Raw genomic sequence first — 20,114 nt, 5'->3', positions numbered from 1 at the left:
TGATTTTTTTTTTTTTTTGTGGTTTTTGGGTCACACCCGGCAGTGCTCAGGGGTTATTCCTGGCTCCGTGCTCAGAAATTGCTCCTGGCAGGCACGGGGGACCATATGGGACGCCGGGATTCGAACCGATGACCTTCTGCATGAGAGGCAAACGCCTTACCTCCATGTTATCTCTCCGGCCCCTTGTTTTTGTTTTTAATCCACAGCTTGTTTAGGAGTGGGGAAGTGATTGCTAGGCCACATCTGGCTGTGCTCAGGACTTACTCATTGCTCTGCGCTCAGGGATCACTCCTGGCAGTGCCCAGATCATATATAGTTCCTCCACTTAGTGCCAGGAGTGATCCCTGAGCTCAGAGCCAGAAAGAAGCCCGAGCACTTTTGGTTAAGGCCCCAAACAACAACAATCAAAAAGACTGGCTGGGGCTCAAGGTGTTTGGGCAACTCTTGTTAAAACTTCTGTGCACAGGCTGAGAACTCTGGGCTGTGAGGGGATGATGGGCCATTGAAGAGACAAACATGGGGATAGAGAAATCCCAATACTAACAGGGTCATGTTTGGAAGTTGACAATCCTTGCATTTATTTGTTGACTTTTTTTTTCTTCCTTTCTTCCTGGCTCTGGAATTACTCCTGGCAGTGCTGGGGGCACCATATGAGATGTAGGGTAATTGAACCTGGGTCTGCTGTATACAAGACAAATGCCCTACCCTCTGTGCTATCAGTCCAGCCCCCTATTTGTTGGCTTTTGCTCCACATGCTGTGGTGCTCAGGGCTTACTTCTAGCTCTGTGCACTCGGGGATCATTCCTGGTGGTGCTCAGGGAAACAGAGGGCCTGCTGGGGATTAAACCTGGACTGACCAAGTTCAAAGCAAATATCCTGCTCATTGTCCCCAGTTGACAAGCATTTCTCGTTTTGTTTTGTTTTGTTTGGGGCCACTCAGCAGTGTTCAGGAATCCTCCTGGAGGTGCTTGGGGACAATCTATGGTGTTGGCAATTAAACTGGAAGCCGCTGTCTCAGAAACAAGTACCTCAGTCCTTTTGGTTTCTGGCTGCTCCTAGTGTAGTGCTCTGTGGACTCCCTCAGCAGAGTGCTATCCCCAAGGATTGAATCTGGTATGCCTACAAGCAAAGCCTCCAGCCCTTTGAGTATGTCTCCTTGGCCCTTTCACAAGCATTTTACTTTGTGGGGGGACCACATCTAGAGGTGCTCAGGAATTAGTGGTAATCAGGGGAGCATAAGGGTTGCCAGGAATCGATCTCACATCAGTCACGTGAAAGGCAAAGGTTGGGGCCCGGAGAGATAGCACAGCGGTGTTTGCCTTGCAAGCAGCCGATCCAGGACCAAAGGTGGTTGGTTCGAATCCTGGTGTCCCATATGGTCCCCCGTGCCTGCCAGGAGCTATTTCTGAGCAAACAGCGAGGAGTAACCCCTGAGCACTGCCGGGTGTGGCCCAAAAACAAAAACAAAAAAGAAAGGCAAAGGTTGAACTCTGACCAAGAGTAGTTTTTGTGCAGGAGATAGCACAGCAGTAGGGCATTTATTTTGCAAGCGGCCAACACAGGACTGTCCCCAGTTTGAGTCCCTGCATTCTATGTGGTGCCCTAAGCTTGCCAAGAGCTATTTCTGAGCGCTGGTCCCCATGTGTGACCAAAAAACAAAACAAAAAAACAGAAGTAGTTTTTGTTAAAAGGAACTTCCTTGGACTGATGTGGAAAGAGGAAGTACATGTTTTTTTTTTTTGTTTTTTTTTTTTTTAGTTTTTGGGCCACACCCGGTAACGCTCAGGGGTTACTCCTGGCTATGTGCTCAGAAGTTGCTCCTGGCTTGGGGGACCATATGGGATGCCGGGGGATCGAACCTCGGTCCGTCCAAGGCTAGCGCAGGCAAGGAAGGCACCTTACCTCCAGTGCCACCGCCCGGCCCCTTTTTTTGTTTTTTTTTTTTTGGGTCACACCCGGCGGTGCTCAGGAGTTACTCCTGGCTGTATGCTCAGAAATCGCTCCTGGCAGGCACGGGGGACCATATGGGACACCGGGATTTGAACCAACCACCTTTGGTCCTGGATCGGCTGCTTGGGATTTGAACCAACCACCTTTGGTCCTGGATCGGCTGCTTGCAAGGCAAATACTGCTGTGCTATCTCTCCGGGCCCGGAAGTACATGTTAAAGAGAAAGCATGGGCTTTTCCAAAGTGAAAAAAGCAAAGATAAGTCAGCAAGTGAGATAAGTGCTTAAGGGAAAATGAAAACACAAGACTTAAAGAGCAAGCCAGTATAGGCATTTTATTTTTTTGGCGCCATGCCCAGCAGTAACTCCTGGCTCTGAACCATACCAATTGTGGAGTTCAAATTCTGATCAGTCCCGCCAGAGATAATAGTACAGCAGTAGGGTATTTCCCTTGCACACAGCTGATCCATCACAGAAGGCAGTTCGTATCCTGGCATCCCATATGGTCCCCTGAGCCTGCCAGGAGTGATTTCTGAGCACAGAGCCAGGAGTAACCCCCAAGCACAGTCAGATGTAGCCCCAAAAATCCAAAAAAAAAAAAAATTCTGATTAGCCATGTGCAAGGCAAGTGCCTTATCTGCTCCTTTGTAACCTCTCTGACTCTGAGTACAAGCATTTTTAGTCATCACTCCTCTGGGGCCCTGCAATCCCCTGAGGTATGTGTAAGTATGTGTCATCTATTGCGTAAGAATGAAATCCAGTTTTGTTAACAGGAGACTTCAGAACCAGTAAGCAGAGGGAGACTGGAATTTGGGGCCACACCCAGTAGTGCTTGGGAGTGACTCATGGCACTGCTCATAGGACCATACAAGGTGCTGGGGATAGAATCCACACACACACACCCCCCCCATGCCAAGCATAGCCCATCAGTTGTCTCAGCCCAGCATCTCCCAAGTAACTGGACCAAGGCCACTTTTTCTTTTTTTTGGTTTTTGGGTCACGCCCACCCAGAGGTGCTCAGGAGTTCCTCCTGGCTGGCTTGGTGGATACCCCGATTGAGCTGCCCAACACAAAAACACCCTCCCCATTGTACTATCACTCCAGCCTCTGCTTTATAGAGCCCAGAAACAGAAAACCAGAGCTTCTTTCCACTTGAAGGATCCCTGAAGCTATAACCCAGTAATCACTCCTGTCCCAGACACCCCCAAATTATGTGGATGCAGAGGACAAATTATAAGTCTCGCAAGAGCCTCCAGTGAGATCTAGTGGACGTAAGGGATGACGGGAGATGTAGTTTCTGGTATATTTCAAGCTCCTGCCTTAACCTCTGTCTACAGGTCAGATACATTAACAGAAAAGATCAACAAGAGATTTCTTCCACATAGTATTTTAATCCAATTTAAAAATAAAAATAAATAAATAAATAAATAACGAAGGGGTAGGCACACCCTTAGATCTCAACCCCGTCTCCCAGTGACTAGGAGGCTAGGAGAGCCTGCAGGAAGGGGACAGGAGGAGGCCGCTGCCGGGCTCAAGGGCATGGCCTGGAAGGAACAGGAGGTGGTGGTCCCCAATGGGGAGGGTTGGGCCACTGCAGCTGCTGCTGCGAGTTTCCTGAGCCGGGCCCTGGCTCGGGCACGGGCCACAGCAGTGAGGTAGGGACCCAGATCCTTCTGGGCTTGGGCGATGCGGCGGGCAAAGCGGCTGCGGTCTCTCGCCATCTGCTCCCAGGGGCCCCGGCGGGCGGCTCGTGCTGGGCCGGCCCAGACGGCCAGCAGGTGGACTGTAACTTTCTCCGAGAAACGCACCTGTATCCCGCGGGGGAAGAGAAAGAACCCAAAATTAATCAGGTGCCCAGAAATGTTGGTTGGCCGGGCCAAGCACCTGTCTTGCATGTGATGTGTAAGGCCCAGGGTTGGATCCCCTGGGAGTCATGACCAAAGCAGAATTTGGCTCAGTGACTCAGTTCCCTGTGCCTCCTCTGACTCAGAGGAGATTCCTGGGGCTCATGGGACATCACATGGATCCCTACCACACCCCTCTGGCCCAGCTTCTTGCTGGAGATTGCATTAGTGATCCCAGCGGAATTCCCGACTGGTTTCCCAGGTAGCCTCAGGTCCCCTCTGCCCAAAGCCTGGAGCGAAGCCCTCAGCACCCACCTTTCTACCCTTTTGGGGTATCGTAGGCTCTGGAGGAGATGGAGCAGGGGGCTTGAACTGGAGCCTCAGCCAGAGCCGGAGTGGGGGCTGAGGGGGTGCCCAGGGGGGTGGTGGTGCCTCCCCAGGTAAATAAAAGGCCACTTGGAAGTTGCAGGGCTCCTCGGGCAGATCCGTGGCAGGGCTCCAGGCCCTTGGAGAGGCTTCTGGCCTGGAGTCAGCTGCTTCTAAGAACTCTTCCTCCTCTTCTTCCTCCTCTCTGGGCTGGTACATCCAGTTCCTGAGGAAGTCGCTTGAGAGAGAAGCGTGACCCTCGGTGACTGCCAAGTCACTATTGTCTTTCTCAAACTCCACTTCTTCATCGTCTTCCTCACCCCAGTCTTTTCTCAGACAGGCCACATGGGTGTTGAGGGGCACACTCAGGGAAGAAGGACCCTCAGAATCTCCTGCATCACTGTCTTCCTCCTCCTCCTCCTCCCAATCCTCTTCCTCTGAGTCTGTGTCCTCTCCCCGAAAGAACGTACAGACATTCCGGGAGGCACCAGAGTGGGTAGCTGGAACCAGAGGTGCTCCCTCAGCTGCTCCTAAATCGCCATTCTCCTCCTCTTCCTTGTCCTCTCCTGGCCAAAACACCCAAGGCTTCAGGAAAGGGGTTGGGGGGATGGAAAAAGGGTCCTCTGCTTTGTCCTCCTTCACTGCTCCCTTATTGCCAAACCCCTCCATGTTGGCTTCAGGCCTGGACACCCAAGGCCTCAGGAAAGCGGTTGGGGGGATGGAAAAGGGCCCCAGGCCGCCTCCCTTCTCCGTTGCTCTGGACTCTTTCTCCTTTCCTTCCTTTTCCTCTCTGTCTCTGTCTTCACCCAGTCGGCCCACCCAGGCCTTCTTCGAAGCCTGGTTTCCAGATGTGGCTGTGTTAGGAGCTGGATGTAACTGCCAACACATGGGCCATGACCTCCCTTTCTTGACTGTCTCCCTGTCTCCTTTGGCCACTGCAGCTGGTGGCCACCTCTCCAGGTGGGGAGGTGAGAACGTGCCTGCTTCTTTCTCCATGGCAACTGCTCCTTCCTCGAATCCCTTCTCCTCTGCAGGGTCATGCGGGGCATGTAGCCGCTGGTCAGGGCCCAGGAGAACAGTCGGAAGACGGGATGCTGATCTGCCGTGGGACTCACCATCTCCACAAAGGCCCTGGGCTTCTGGGCGAGGACTGTTGGCTCTCAGGTCCCGACCGGGGGTCCCAGAAACTGCTCCATTCTTAACAACGATGATAGCTGCCGTGGTGTCCCCTACAGACCGCCTGCCCCAGGGAGCCCGGTTGGCCAGCGGAGAAGCCTTCACAGTAGTAGTAGTAGCTGTACCCCTTAGTGATTCCATCGGCCAGGACTGGAGAGGCCTTAAGCCCCTCCGATGGCTCCATGTCCAGCTGGGAAGGTCCATGAGTGGGGTCAGGAGGAAGCAGGGCAGGTGGGCCTCCTTCCAAGGAGAGGGCCAACGGAGCACTTGGCCAGGAGCCATCGGTTGAACCTGCAGGGGTGGAGGGATGGAAGTAAAGATGAGAAGGGGGCGTGGCAGGTGACTCACCCACATTCACACAACAACCAGGCAACGGAGGCCAGATAACAAAACAACATGACCCCAGGCCCTACCTGGATCACGCCTCCGTCCACACCCACCTTCACCTTGATAACGCCAGCCCCAGAGAGACCAAGCCCACACCTACCAATCCGCCATGACATGTCCCATTCCCAGAAGATCCTGCCCAGAAAGCACACAGGACCCTCCTTACACCCTGGGGGACACTGTTTTTGCCTATCAGAGAACTGACAATGCCAGCAAGATCCCCCCACTTTCTTGGAAACAAAAAATCTTAAGACTGATATTTCTTTGGGGGGTCCCCAACATACACTGAGAGCCCCCCAATCCCGAATCCCGCAGCTTTAGCTTATTTACAAGACCCCGACCCCCTCCCTTGGGGTCTCCCCGCCCGGGCCCCCCAAAACCCCTGGACTCACAGGCTCAGGATTCGGCGTCATCCTGGGGGCTGAAAGGTCAAGGTCGGCTCGGGCCGCCGCAGCGAGCGATCGCGAATCGGGACGGCTCGAGAGATCGGCAGGCTCATCGCTCGTCCTCCGGGCGTCGGGCTCGGGGACTCAGAAGTCACCGGCGGTGGGAAGCGCGATCGCGTTCAGGGCGACGACGACGACGACGACAACGAAGACAACAACACAGATCCAAGGGGCGGAAGCGACTGCGGGGGCGCGTCCTCGCGCGCCTTTTATAGGCCGTGGCGGCGCGCGTGACGTCACGGGGCGGGACTTCCGGAGGTTGCGACGTGTAAATAGAAACAGCCTGGTCAGTTTCACGGAGGGCTTGAGCGTGGCGTGGAGTGGCGTGGCCGCGGACCTCAGTTCGATTCCCCGGCCCTGACTGTTGGGAATTCTAGAATGATCTCATAGCGGGTCCAGTTTCTAGAGAAGGTTCTGGTTTTCCGGGACGTCATGGGGCAAACTGGGTCACGTCTCAGGGCACGTGACGATCCAAAAAAACCCCAAAAGTTGACTCATTTTCTTGGCCCCTCCTGCTGCAGAAAATGAATTTAGTCATGTTTAGGGGTTTTAGGTCGATGTAGGAGGGGCCTAGAAAATGGATTTAATCGTTTTTAGTTTTTTCTTTTTTAATTTGGTTTGGGCTTTTGTGTGTGTGTGTGTGTGTGTGTGTGTGTGTGTGTGTGTGTGTGTGTGTGTGTGTGTGGTTTTTGAGTCATACCTGGCAGTGCTCAGGGGTTATTCCTGGCTCCAGGCTCAGAAATTGCTCCTGGCAGGCACCGGGGGATGACCTCCTGCATGAAAGTCAAATGTCTTACCTCCATGCTATCTCTCCAGCCCCATGGTTTGGGCTTTTTGATCTTTTTTAGTTTTTGTTTTAGGGCCATACCCGATGGGGCTCTCTAGGGTTAACAGAAATCGCTCCTGGCAAGCTGGGGGATCATATGCGATGTAGGGGATCAAACCCAGGACTTTCCCAGGTCAGCCCACGTTCAAGGCAAACTATGCCCTATCGCTGAGCCCCTGGTTTTTATTTTTGAGCCACACCCAGCGGTGCTCAGGGTTACTCCTTTTTCTGTGCTCACAGATCACTCCTGGCAGGCTCAGGGGACTCTATGAGATGCTGGGGATCAAACCTGGGTCAGCTGCATGCGAAGCAAACACCCACACTGCTGTGCTATCACCCCGTCCCTCACTTTCACCTAGCAGTGCTCCTGGGCTAATCCTGGCTCTCTGTTCAGTGCTCAGGGCACCATTTGTGATACCTGTGGGAAATCAGGATTGGGATCCTAGGTGGTGGGTCACCATGGAAGGCAGACGCCTTAACTCTAAGATGTGACCTTAGTTAACTCTACTGTCTCCCCAGCACTGCATTAACAGCCTCCAGGGGGGTCTCCCACTGCCTCTGTGACTTTCTGTGTATGGGAAAGTTTGTGTGTCAAAAAAAAAAAAAAAAAAAGGGAAACTGAGAATTTGGGTTCAGCGGTGGATTCCCCTAACGAAGGTGCTTGGCCTTGACTTTCCAACTTGTGGGTACATCAGAGAACTGAAACTAAAACAAAACAAAACAAAGCTTTGAATGACTTCTGGTGCTGACACAGGACTCTGAGAAATTCCTGCAAGGCAAGAGAGAGAGAGAGAGAGAGAGAGAGAGAGAGAGAGAGAGAGAGAGAGAGAGAGAGAGAGAGACACAGAGAGAGAGAGAGAGAGAGACAGAGAGAGGAGAGAGAGAGAAGAGAGAGAACAAAACAAAACAACAAGAACAAAAGGATTCTGCAAGGCACAGTAAGCTGAGCCTCAAGGAAGAGAATTGTTTTGCTGGGGCCACACCCAGCTCAGTGTTTATATTCCTGGCGCTGCACTCAGGAATTACTCCTGACAGTCTTGGGGGGATCCTATGGGATGCCAGGGATCAAATCTGGGTTGGCCTAGTGCAAGGCAAACAGGGACCCTCCCCGCTGTGCTGTTGCTCCAGTCCCAAGAAAGGTTTTTTCCCCACAAGTTTTAAACCACTGGACCTGGTTACAATTCCCTGACACACACCCCTGTCCCCCAGCCTGGCCCATAATCATGTTTGCCAAAGTTCAAGCCCATCCTCGAACCACAGCTCCTTCTGAGGCCAACCTCAGTCTATAGATACACATTTTGGGGAGGAAAGGGGAGCTGGCCACACCCTGAGATGCTCAGGCCTTATTCCTGACTCTGTGGACAGAAGGGACCCCTTCTGGGGGACCATATACCATGCTGGGGTTTGTAGTCAGATCTACTGTGAAAGCTGTTATAAGCAACGTAAGTGGTCCCTTCCCTCCCCTTTCCTTCCCCTCCCTTTCCTTCCTTTTCCTCCCCTCCTCCCTTCTCTTCCTGGCTCTGCACTCTGGAATCACTCCTGGCAGTGCTCCCAGGACCATATGGAATACTGGGGGTTGAACCCAGCTTGGCCTCTAGCAAGGCAAGGCCCTCCCCAATGTACTGTATCTCTGGCCCCAGGACCTCACACTTTCAAGCAAATAAATTTATTCTACCATTAAGCCATATCCCCTGCCTTGCATCCATTTTTTTGTTTTGTTTTTGTTTTGGGCCACACCTAGGCTTACTCCTGGCTCTGTGCTCAGGAATCACCCCTGGCAGGGTTCTGGGGAACCTTATTTGATGCCGGGGTTCAAACTAGGATTTCCAAAGCAAACACTTTTGAATTGCAGGGATAAAAATCATGGCCCAGACATGCTGCTGTGCCTCTGAGCATTTCAACAATTAATTCTCTGCAGGATCTGACCCTGATTTAGGAGATTTCTGGAATCCAGGGCCCCAGGAGCCAGCACCTCAAAGCATTTCCAGATACCTTCTCTCCCCTCACCTTATTGTTTTCATTTTTTTGAGGGGTAAGGTTCTTAGGGGTTGCTCCTGGCTCTGCACTTCAGGGTCATTCCTGGTGGCGCTCAGGGGACCCAGTTGGCTTCTAGCAAGGCAAATGCCTTCCATGCTGTGCTATAGCTCTGGGCCCTACCCCCCTCAAAGTTTTCCTGGCTCCTTCCCAGGTACTCAGGGGTGGGTCTCAGCCCCTCCTCTGCTTAGATCCCTACTGTCCCCCTCCAGGATACAAGAGCCCAGGACTTTGTCCCACCAACAAGGGGGACTAGTCCAGCACCTGTTCTCCCCACATTCAGGAACCACCCCCCCCCAAGTCCTTCAGCACTCTGGGCTCTCCAGGCCTCAGCCCAATGGGGACTCTGGATGAGGTGGGTGAAGGGGGGTGGCTCCCAGTCCCTCCTCTGGGCTGTGGGGGCAGAGAGCCAGGGGTCAGGCTGGGGTGGGAAGGGCAGGAGGGGCGGGCGGAGCCAGCAGCCAGCATTGGGAGGGGAGACAGCAGCGTGGGCGGCCTGCAGAGAGGAAAGAGAAAACCGGGAGAGGGAGGAAGAGGGTCGGGGAGAAGAATCAAGAGAGGAAAGAGCGGCCGGGAGGGCCAGAGCGAGACAGAGAGGTTAGAGCGAGGTAGAAACACAAGGGCAAGGAGGGAGAGAAGGAGAGGAGAGGAGGAAGGCAGAGGATCAGAGTCCAAGAGATTCAGACAGAAACAGAAAGTTGGGGTGAGAAAGTGATCCAGGGGTGAAAGGAGTGAGAGAGACAGATTAGAGAGAGAGAGAGATCTGGGAGAGAGGCAGGGAGAGAGAGAAACAGAGAAACAGAGACAGAGAGACCGACAGAGATAGAGACAGAACAAGCTAAGGGGAACAGGTGAAAAGTCCTGAATGGAGTTTGAGAAGCAGCTGCTTAGAAACTAAACGGGGAGCCTGTGGCTGTCTCTGCCCTTGGGGACCCCCAAACTGGTGAGTTTCTAGCCAGCCTTGGCTTTGCTTGCTGGTACTCTGGGGCTTCCCAGGAATGATTTGGGGGAGACAGGTAGGTTCCGGGGGAAGGGGAGATGGGGGACAGAGCTGCACAGGAAGGGCTGTGGGACCCCAGGGCAGGAAGGGTCAAATTCCTAGAGCATGTATGGGGGGGCAGGAATAAAGACACCCCTATTCTCTCCCACCCCAACCCCCAGGCAGCTGCCCCTCCCCACAGCTGCCAGGGCCGCCCACCTCGCCTGGCACCACTCTTGGTATGTCAGTCTCGGGCCAGGCCTCCCCCAGCCCCCCGCGGCCCAGACAAGAAGCTCTTTCTCCTTAGTGCCCGACCTCGGCGCCCCTGACCCCACTCCGTTCCCAGCCGGGTCAGCTGCAGACTGGGGCGCACACAGCCCCCTTTCTTCCCGTGGCTCCCACATGGAGGAGTCCAGGCCTCGAAGCAGCCTCAGCCTCACCAGCAGCGCCTCCACCATCTCTTCCCTCAGCAGCCTGAGCACCAAGGTTTGAGTTCCTGGGGGTGTCTGGGAGGGTGTGAGAAACTGTCTCTGAAGGGCCCCCAGTTCCTAGATCTGACTTCCTGATCCCCCCTCCAGAGCCTCCCCAGGCCAGAGGGATGCTCAGCAGGTTGTTGTATAGGATTTACATGTGGGAGACCCAGGTTCTGTCCATAGCATAGCAATCCTGAGCACTGAGCTAGGAGTAGCACCTGAGCACTGCTGCATGAGCCACCTCTACTACCAGAAAGAGCCAGAAGCCTTTATGGGGGAGATTTCAGAGTGACCTGGGTGTCCAGTTGCCCATAAATCACAGCTTGGAGTTCAGAGGTGCCTTAGAACTCCCCCCACCTGTCATATTTCCCTAACCCAGAGCCTGACTTGCAAGATGGGACCCCCTCCTTCATCCTGGTGCTCCCAGACCTGGTGCTCCCTCCCAGACCCTCAGTCCCCCAGTCCTCAACCTCCACACTCTGCCTGAAGGGGCTTCCTCATTATTTTTGGTGGGGGGAGAGCACACCTGAAGATACTCAATTTTTCTCTTGGCTCTGCTACTAGTGGAGCTCAGGGACCATATGGGGTGCCGGGGATCAAACCTGGGTGAGCCATATGCAAGGCAAGCATCCTCTCTGCCAAGTCTTAGGAGACCCTCTTGGTTGTGGGCCGTACCCAGGCAAGGTCATCACTTCTGGTCCTTTTTAGGGGGACGCTTGACTCCTAATCCTGCTTCATCAGCCAGCACCCTCTTTCTTACCTCCTAGTACCTCCTAGCACCCACACTGGGTACTTCCGTTCAGACTCACCCCCTCCACATACACCCTGGGTTTGGTTTTTGTTTTTTTTTTGGGCCACATCTGGCAGTGCTCAAGGGTTACTCCTTGCCCTGTGCTCAGGAATTACTCCTGGAAAGCTCAGGGGACCCTATGGGATGTCAGGGATCGAACCCAGCTCAGCTCTGTGAAAAGCAAATGCCGGGGCCGGCGAGGTGGCGCTGGAGGTAAGGTGTCTGACTTGCAAGCGCTAGCCAAGGAAAGGACCACGGTTCGATCCCCTGGCGTCCTATATGGTACCTCCAAGCCAGGGGCAATTTCTGAGCGCATAGCCAGGAGTAACCCCTGAGCATCTAACAGGTGTGGCCCGAAAAACCAAAAAAAAAAAGAAAAGAAAAGCAAATGCCCTCCCCGCTGAGACACCCCATTTCTGAGCCTGCCCCAGAGCCTCTCCGAACCACAGTCAGACCATCTCTCTCTGCAGAAGTCCACCCGGGTGGTGAGCAAGGTGCATGCCTTTGGGAAGCGGGGCAATGCGCTCCGAAGGGACCCCAACCTGCCGGTGCACATCCGGGGCTGGCTACACAAGCAGGTGAGTTTGGGCCACCCCAGACTGTCCGCTTCTTGCACCTTCCAAGCATCCAAATAGGTCTCGAGATTTGCCCCCACTGTTGCTGCTCTATGGTCACGACCTCATTTGTTCATATAATTCATTTAATTTCTCACTTCTGCGTTTGGTTGGATTTTGGGGGCCACATCTGGAGATGCTTAGGGATTACTCCTGGTGAGATTGGGGTCTGTATAAGGCAGGGGTCCTCAACTATAGCCCGAGGGCCAAATGAGGCCTGGTGAGGACATTTACCCAGCCTGCTGAGTGTTTTTGCCGTTGCTGCCTCTCCTGCTTAGCCGCTGACTCACCTGAGACCGGCAGTGCTCATATGTGGGATGAGTACCCCACTCTCCAACTCCCCTCCTCTCTGTTCTTGACTCTTCCTCTCAGACTGGGGCAGGGGTCCTCAAACTATGGCCCACCAAAAGCAGGCCCATACTTTCCATTGAAGTACTGGTAAGTTTGTTGATTTGACTTTGCTTGTTCTTCATTTTAAATATTGTATTTGTTTTCATTTTTTTACTTCAAAATAAGATATGTGCAGTATGCATAGGTATTTATTTTTATTTTTTTGGTTTTTGGGTCACATCCAACAGCGCTCAGGGGTTACTCCTGGCTCTAAGCTCAGAAATCACCCCTGGCAGGCACAGGGGACCATAGGGGATGCCGGGATTCGAACCACCGTCCTTCTGCATGTAAGGCAAATGCCTTACCTCCATGCTATCTCTCTGGCCCCTATTCTTTTTATTTTTGAAGTAGAGTCCGTTCCTCTGATGATCTGAGAAACAGTGAAATGGCCCCATTTAAAAAATTTGAGGACCCTGTGGCCAAAGCTATAGCACAGCGGTAGGACATTTGCCTTGCAAGTGGTCAACCCAGGACGGACCCAGGTTCGATTTCCAGCACCCCATCTGGTCCCCCAACCAGCCAAGAGTGATTTCTGAACATAAAGCCAGGAGTAACCCCTGTGTGCTGCTGAGTATTCCCCCCAAAACAAAAACAAAAAGTTTGAGGCCGCCTGGTATAGGGTGTTGGTGATCCAGAATGGGTTGGCTGCATTTGAGAAAAGTGCCTTTCCTGAAATGCTTTCATTCTGGCCTCATATTCACCACTATTTAATTTTTTGGGTGCATGGGGACTCAGCAATGCTCAGGAATTGCTCCTGTTGGTGCATGAGGGACCACATGGGAGCTGGGGATCAAACTTGGGTAGGCCATGTACTAGGAAAGTGCCCTCCTTGCTGTACTATTATCTTTCCAGCCACTATCCATTTGTATATGTGTAAGATTTTGGGGCCACACTCAGCAGTATTCAGGGCTTACTCCTGGCTCTGTAAGGGATCAGAAATTCAGAAATCTGGGGCTGGAAAGATAGCAGGGAGGTAAGGTCTTTGCCTTCCATGCAGAACGTCATTGGTTCGAATCCCGACATCCCATATGGTCCCCCGAGCCTGCCAGGAGTGATTTCTGAGCAGGAGTAACCCCTGAGTGCTGCCGAGTGTGACCCAAAAACCAAAAAAAAAAAAAAAAAAAAAATCAGAAATCTGGGCTGGAGAGATAGCAAGGAGGTAAGGCATTTGCCTTACATGCAGAAGGATGGTGGTTCGAATCCCGGCATCCCATATGGTCTCCAGAGCCTGCCAGGAGTGATTTTTGAGCATAGAGCCAGGAGTAACCCCTGAGCACTGCCCAAAGACAAAAAAAAAAAAAAAAAAAAAAAAGGAAAAAAGAAAGAAATTCAGAACTAATTCCTAATGAGGTTTGAGGGAACCCTCTGGAGTGCCAGCAATTAGAGTGAGGTCAGTTAGCTATGTGGCTATGTGCAAGGCAAACACCTTTCTCGCTGTGCTGCTGTTCCGGCCCCCCTGTGGGTTAATTTCTTTTCTTTTCCTTTTTTTTTTTTTGGTTTTTGGGTCACACCCGGCGATGCTCAGGGGTTACTCCTGGCTGTCTGCTCAGAAATAGCTCCTGGCAGGCACGGGGGACCATATGGGACACCGGGATTCGAACCAACCACCTTTGGTCCTGGATCGGCTGCTTGCAAGGCAAACGCTGCTGTGCTATCTCTCCGGGCCCAATTTCTTTTTGGGTTACACCCGGCAGTGTTCAGGGGTTTCTCCTGGCTATGCGCTCAGAAATTGCTCCTAACAGGCTCGGGGGACCATATGGGATGCCGAGATTCGAACTAGGGTCCATCCTGTGTTGGCAAACGCCTATACTGCTGTGCTATTGTTCCGGCTCCTTCATCTCTTTCCTGAACTTCATTCTCTGCTGGACACATAAGACAGGAAAATGATTTGTTCTAAATTTAAAGGTGGTAGATTTTGGAGAACGTTTCAGACCTGCACCCCACTGCAAACCTTGAGCTCTAATGCATATTTGATTTTTGGTTTTTGTTTTTGGGTCACACCCAGTGACACTCAAGGGTTCCTTCTGGCTCTGCACTCAGGAATTACTCCTGGTAAGTTCGGGGGACCATATGGGAATCCAGGGACCGAACCTGGGTAGTTGGCTGCATGTAAGGCAAATGCCCTGCCTGCTGTGCTATCACTCTGGCACCCCAATGCAGCATTTGAAACTAGCAGAACAAATGTCTCCTCTCCTCGCTCTGGATTCTGTTCCCATGTGCCATCTTGGAGCCCGAGTGATAGTTCAGCAGGGAGAGCATTTGCCTTGCATGAGGCCAACCCAGGTTCGATCCCCGGCATCCCATATTGCCCCAGAGCACTGCCAGAGTGCATCCTGAGCACAGAGCTAGGAGGAACCCCTGACAGCACTGCCAGCTGTGGCCCCAAAACAAAACCCAAGGGTCACTATATTCATTTCATTGACCACCACAACTTCCAACACCCCACCAAACCTTCCACTTTCTCCCCCTAGGACAGCGCAGGCCTCCGACTCTGGAAACGCCGCTGGTTCGTGCTCTCTGGCCACTGTCTCTTCTATTACAAGGGTCAGTGCCCGCTGCCCTGAGTGGGGGCTCATGGAAGGGGGTCCCCACCGTCCATTCTCTCCAGCCCTGGGGATCCCCTGGGTGACCCTCTGACTCCCACCTCCATGCAGACAGCCGCGAGGAGAGCGTCTTGGGCAGTGTCCTGCTCCCCAGCTACAGTGTCAGGCCTGATGGGCCCGGGGCCCCACGAGGACGACGCTTCACCTTCACCGTGAGTCAGTGCACACCCCTACAACCGGCCATGGCTTCCCTCCTGGGCCTGCAGCAGACCCAGGCCCTGCCCCTGGGCACCCCATTTATTTATTTTTATTTATTTTATTTTTTTTTTTGGTTTTGGGGTCACATCTGGCAGCACTCAGGGGTTATTCCTGGCTCTGTGCTCAGAAATCACTCCTGGTAGGCTCGGGGGACCATATGGGATGCTGGAATTCGAACCACTGGCCTTCTGCATGCAAGGCCTAAATCCATGCTATCTCTCCAACCCCTGAGCACTCCATTTATTTCCTGGGGCCTGAGATACACCCTGGGACTTCAATCAAGGCAACTGGGACCCTGAGCCGCAACCCAGGCTTAGGGCAAAGTGAGTGATCTGCTACCCACCAGCCCGGCCCTCTATGCCTACAGGCCGAGCACCCTGGCATGAGAACCTACGTCCTGGCTGCAGACACTCTAGAAGACATGCGCGGTTGGCTCCGGGCTCTGGGCCGTGCCTCCCGTGCTGAGGGCGATGATTGGTGAGTCTCTAAGCCACGCCCCCGACCGACAGCCAATCCTCTCTCGGACCCGCCCCAACTTGCTCATCCCATCAGTCGTCTTCTCGCTAAGGAGACTCCGCCTCCTCGTCCAATCAGAAAAAGCCTTCCTGGGGCCGGAGAGCTGCACAGTGGTAGGGCGTTTGCCTTGCGCTCAGCAGACCTAGATCAATGTTGGTTCGAATCCCGGCATCCCATATGGTGCCCTGAACCTGCCAGGAGTGATTTCTGAGCACAGAGCCAGGAGGAACCCCTGAGCACTGCCGAGTGTGGCCCCCAAAACCAGAGGGGGAAAAAGCCTTTCCTATTTGTCTTTCTTAGATCTCTTTATTAAGGAATATCTGATTGAATCACTGTGAATATGGTTACAATAAATCATAAACTCATGATTGAGTTTTTTTTGTTTTTTTTGTTTTTTTTTTTTGGTTTCTTGTTTTTGGGTCACACCCGGCAGAGCTCAGGGGTTCCTCCTGGCTCTAAGCTCAGAAATCGCTCCTGACAGGCTCAGAGGACCATATGGGATGCCTGATTCGAACCAGTGACCTTCTGCATGAAAGGCAAACGCTCTATCTCCATGCTATCTCTCCGGCCCCCAAGTTTTTTTTTTTTTTTTAAATAATTTTTATTGTGACTGATGTGAATTAGAAGTCTTTCACAGTTATATTTAAGGTATATAGTGACAGTGAGTTTTTTTTATAAAATATTTATAAAGTATAAAATATTTTATAAAATAGTATGTTTAGGAGCCAGAGAGATAGCCCAGCGGTAGGGAGTTTGCTTTGCAAGCAGCCAACCCAGGACCAAAGGTGGTTTAAATCCCTGCATCCCATATGGTCCCTCGTGCCTACCAGGAGTGATTTCTGAGCAGATAGCCAGGAGTAACCCCTGAGCATCGCCGGGTGTGGCCCAAAAACAAAACAAACAAAAAATGTTTAGTTGATGAGTTTTAGCCATAATATTCCAACACCCATCCAGTGCTCACTCATGGCCACCAATGTCCTGTGTTTCCCTCCCACATTAGCCTTGTTCTATGGCAGACTGTCTCTCTGTCTCACTACCTCTCTACCTCTGTCTCTCTCCTTTTAGACACTGTGGTTTGCACTATTGTTACTGAAGGGGCATCATGCATCTCATTTTTCCTGCTCTCAGCAGCCAGTTCTTGTCTAGAGTGATCATCCCTGACTGTTATTGTCATAGTGCTCCGTTTTATGTCCTGACTTCCCAGCCATGTTATTTGTGGCAACTTTCTACCTTGATCCCATCCCTCTGGTCCTCGTCTCTATTGTCTTTGGGTATTATTACCATACATTTTTGTTTTTATTTTTGGGCCACATCCGGCAGTTCTCAAGGGTTACTACTGGCTTTTTGCTCAGAAATTGCTTCTGGCAGGCATGGGTTGCCAGGATTCAAATCACCATCGGCCCTGGATCGGCCACTTGCAAGGCAAATGCTCTACCACTGTGCTAACTCTCTGGCCCCAACTTTTTTTTATTAATATCCCACAAATGAGTGTCTCCCTCTCTCTGATTCATTTTAACTCAGAATAATACTCTCTCTATCCCTCCATGTAAGATCTCTCTTCTAAATCCTGACACAATTAGGTCCCCAAAGAACATTCCAAGTTCTCTGATTGGTTTTCTCAGATGTCTCCATCCCCCTGAGGCTGTCAGTTACCCATACACCCAAATAGATTTAATTTAGGCCTATTCCCTCCCACCCCAGCGATCAGTTAGAGACACATAGTTTGGGTTGTTAGATTTTAGTACCCCGATTTTCTGGGAAGGTCCATGTCCTCATTGTGAGATGTGCAAGTTCTCTTCTGCGTGTCAAAGATGTGATGTCTTTTCTCTGTCCCTGTGCCTTCGTGGGCCACCCAGGTCACCTACTCGTCTCCAGCGTGGAGAGGGTCCTGCTGGCCCCGGGGGTCCCCCGGCAGTGAGGAAAGGGGACAAGAGACACAGCTTAGAGTCCCCCGATCTGATGCACTCCAGAGAGCGGAGCCGATCCGGGCTGGCCCCTCCCAGCCCCACCGCTGACCTCCGGTCTGGGTCCCCAATTCGGAGGACGAGGAGCCCAGAGTAAGTGGCAAGAGGGAGTTTGGGACTAGAAGATTCTATAGCACTGAGTTTGAGATGCAGAACTCTTATCTTTGGGACGGTGGCAGGGAGGAGGGTGCTTGCCCTGTGGGCGGATAATATGGTTTTGTTTTGGTTTTTGGGTCACACCTGGAAGTGCTTGGGGGTTACTCCTGGCTCTGTGCTCAGGAATCATTCCTGGTGGTACTTAGGGAACCATATGGGATGCTGGGGATCCAAGTTGGCTGCATGCAAAACGAGTGCTTTACCCACTGTACTATCACTCTGGCCCCCCAACATAGGTTTGCTCCCCAGAAAGCCCCATATGATCCCCTGAATCCTGTCAGGGGTGATCCCTGAGCACAGAGCCAGGAGGAAGTCATTCCTGAGCACTATCAGCTGTGGCCCCCAAGCCCCAAATCCCCCCAAATATCTACAATAGGAAGGGAGAGGGGAGTGAAACTGGTGAGGGTTGGGCCCAGAGACCCCCACCTACTGGCTCCATTGCAGGAGGACAAATCCTGGGGCCTCAGGGGTGCCCCTTGACTGTTTCTGGCTTCTCTCTTCCCACAGTTTGTTCACACCCCTCTCTCGCCCTCCGTCCCCATTGAGTCCGCCCCGACCCAGCTCTGCTCCTGCACGCCGGCCTCCTCCCACCTCCGGAGACACAGGACCCCCTGGCCGACCCCACACCCCTCTGAGTCGCATCGATGTCCGGCCTCCCCTGGACTGGGGTTCCCAGCGTCAGACCCTCACCCGCCCACCCACTCCCCGCCGAGGACCTTCCTCTGAGGCTGCAGGAAGAAGGTCACCCTCAAGTCCCCAACCCAGGAGTCAGGAGGCCAGAAAACTGGTAGGCATCAAGGTGGTAGGGACTACATCTCCCATAAGGCCTTGAAGCTCTGAGCCCAAGATAGCCTCCAGGAGCATCCTGGGAATTGTAGTTCATCTTGGACAGGGCCTGGTGTTTTTTTTGGGTGAGTGGAGCCCAGAATTCTCCCAGGGTTAGGATGAGGATCACACGTGCTTTGTGTCTCCAATTTACCCTTCTAAGTTGGTCCCCAGCTATTTACTCTGAGCGTCCTGTCACTGCTGCCCAGAATAAACACAGCTAACCACAAATGCCAGGGCTAGTACTGACTGCAGCTTTCTCCGGCCCCTGGCATCTTAATGCCAGGCGTGTCTACTTTACCATCCTGCTGGGTTCCCCCCACTGCTGCCAGCTCGCCAGCGGGGAGCATAGCCTAGTTCTGAGGCTCCTGCAACACATTGGATGTGTGTTACTGCCACACAAGAGAGGGAGTCCAGTGGTCAAGGCATGTGCCCTGCATGTGGGTGACCCAGTTCAATCCCTAGCACCACATATGGTCCTCCAAGTAGTGCTAGGACTGATCTCTTAGCACAGAGCAGGACTAAACCCTGAGCACTGCCCGGGTGACCCCAAAACAAACAAACTAACCTAAAAAAAAAACCGTGAAGGAAATAATTTTTCTCATTTTTTTGGTTTTGGGGCTACACTGGCACGTTTTCTTTGTTTAGTTTTTTTGGGGGGTCACACCTAGTGGTACTCAGGGGTTACTACTGAATCTGTGCTTAGAAATTACTCCTGGGGGGGCCGGGTGGTGGCGCTAGAGGTAAGGTGCCTGCATTGCCTGCGCTAGCCTTGGACGGACCCCTGTTCGATCCCCCAGCTTCCCATATGGTCCCCCAAGCCAGGAGGGACTTCTGAGCGCATAGCCAGGAGTAACCCCTGAGCGTCACCAGGTGTGGCCCAAAAACAAAAACAAAAACGAAAACAAAAAAGAAGAAATTACTCCTGGTGCTGGAGAGATAGCATGGAGCTAAGGTGTTTGCCTTGCATGCAGAAGGTCAGTGGTTCAAATCCCAGCATCCCATAGGGTTCCCCGAGCCTGCCAGGAGCTATTTCTGAGCATAGAGCCAGGGGTAACCCTTGAACGCTGCCAGGTGTGACCCCAAAACAAAAACAAAAACAAATTACTCCTGGTGGAGCTCAGGGGACCATATGGGATGCTGGGGATCAAACCCAGGGCCAAGTGCAAGGCAAATGCCCTCCCCGCTGTGCTATTGCTCTGGCCCCAATATTTCTCTTTTGGGGCTATGGCTGGCAGTGTTTGGTGTTTACTTCTAGCTCTGTAGTCAGGGATTACTCCTAGCAGGTCAGACTGGGTCTGCTACATGGAAAGCAAGCACCCTATTTACTGTACTATCACTCAGCCCTCCAAAAACTCATTGTAAAGCATCTATCTATCTGTCTTTCTCTTTGTATTGTACTATTGATGAGGAACTCGGGATGGGAGTTCTTGGTGCTGATAGAATTCAGAGCCGTATATTTGCAAGATATATGTCCCTGGAGTCGAAAACCATAAAGTTTATTTGTTTTTGCTTTTGGGCTACACCTGGCAGTGCTGAGGGGGTTTCTCCTGGTTCTGTGCCAGAAATTGCTCCTGGCA

At 52.5% G+C, this 20,114-nt stretch overlaps 2 protein-coding genes across 2 annotated transcripts in view; one reads left to right on the top strand and one right to left on the bottom strand.

Moving 5' to 3' along the window:
* Window positions 1-3,318: 3,318 nt before the first annotated feature.
* On the bottom strand, window positions 3,319-6,320 carry PPP1R15A (protein phosphatase 1 regulatory subunit 15A). Its single transcript, XM_049786186.1, has 3 exons — window positions 6,113-6,320; window positions 4,107-5,624; window positions 3,319-3,755 (listed from the first exon to the last, which is right to left on the bottom strand). Exons 1-3 carry the CDS (start codon window positions 6,131-6,133, stop codon window positions 3,405-3,407), a joined length of 1,890 nt encoding a protein of 629 aa, XP_049642143.1. The 5' UTR covers window positions 6,134-6,320; the 3' UTR covers window positions 3,319-3,404.
* A 3,523-nt stretch (window positions 6,321-9,843) lies between these two features.
* PLEKHA4 (pleckstrin homology domain containing A4) overlaps window positions 9,844-20,114 on the top strand; it is a 28,396-nt gene continuing 18,125 nt past the window's right edge. Inside the window, exons 1-8 of the mRNA XM_049786217.1 lie at window positions 9,844-9,969; window positions 10,313-10,491; window positions 11,739-11,846; window positions 14,744-14,816; window positions 14,927-15,027; window positions 15,441-15,551; window positions 17,435-17,646; window positions 18,217-18,496. Of these exons, the coding sequence (XP_049642174.1) occupies window positions 10,408-10,491; window positions 11,739-11,846; window positions 14,744-14,816; window positions 14,927-15,027; window positions 15,441-15,551; window positions 17,435-17,646; window positions 18,217-18,496 (969 nt within the window). The 5' untranslated portion in view covers window positions 9,844-9,969; window positions 10,313-10,407. The remainder of the gene's footprint in view (window positions 9,970-10,312; window positions 10,492-11,738; window positions 11,847-14,743; window positions 14,817-14,926; window positions 15,028-15,440; window positions 15,552-17,434; window positions 17,647-18,216; window positions 18,497-20,114) is intronic.

This window comes from Suncus etruscus, chromosome 14, assembly GCF_024139225.1.
Source record: "Suncus etruscus isolate mSunEtr1 chromosome 14, mSunEtr1.pri.cur, whole genome shotgun sequence".
In the NCBI taxonomy this organism is placed as follows: Eukaryota; Metazoa; Chordata; class Mammalia; order Eulipotyphla; family Soricidae; genus Suncus; species Suncus etruscus.
Note: the sequence above shows the minus strand (reverse complement) of the source record. Positions and strands in the feature narration are given on the sequence as shown.

What these genes read in the sequence shown, in the direction of transcription:
- PPP1R15A (XM_049786186.1), bottom strand. Translation starts at nt 6,133, where the DNA reads ATGACGCCGAATCCTGAGCCT. An exon ending in TGACGCCGAATCCTGAGCCT is followed by an intron (nt 5,625 to 6,112) that starts GTGAGTCCAGGG and finishes CCACCCCTGCAG; the next exon opens with GTTCAACCGATGGCTCCTGG. An exon ending in TACCCCAAAAGGGTAGAAAG is followed by an intron (nt 3,756 to 4,106) that starts GTGGGTGCTGAG and finishes CGCGGGATACAG; the next exon opens with GTGCGTTTCTCGGAGAAAGT.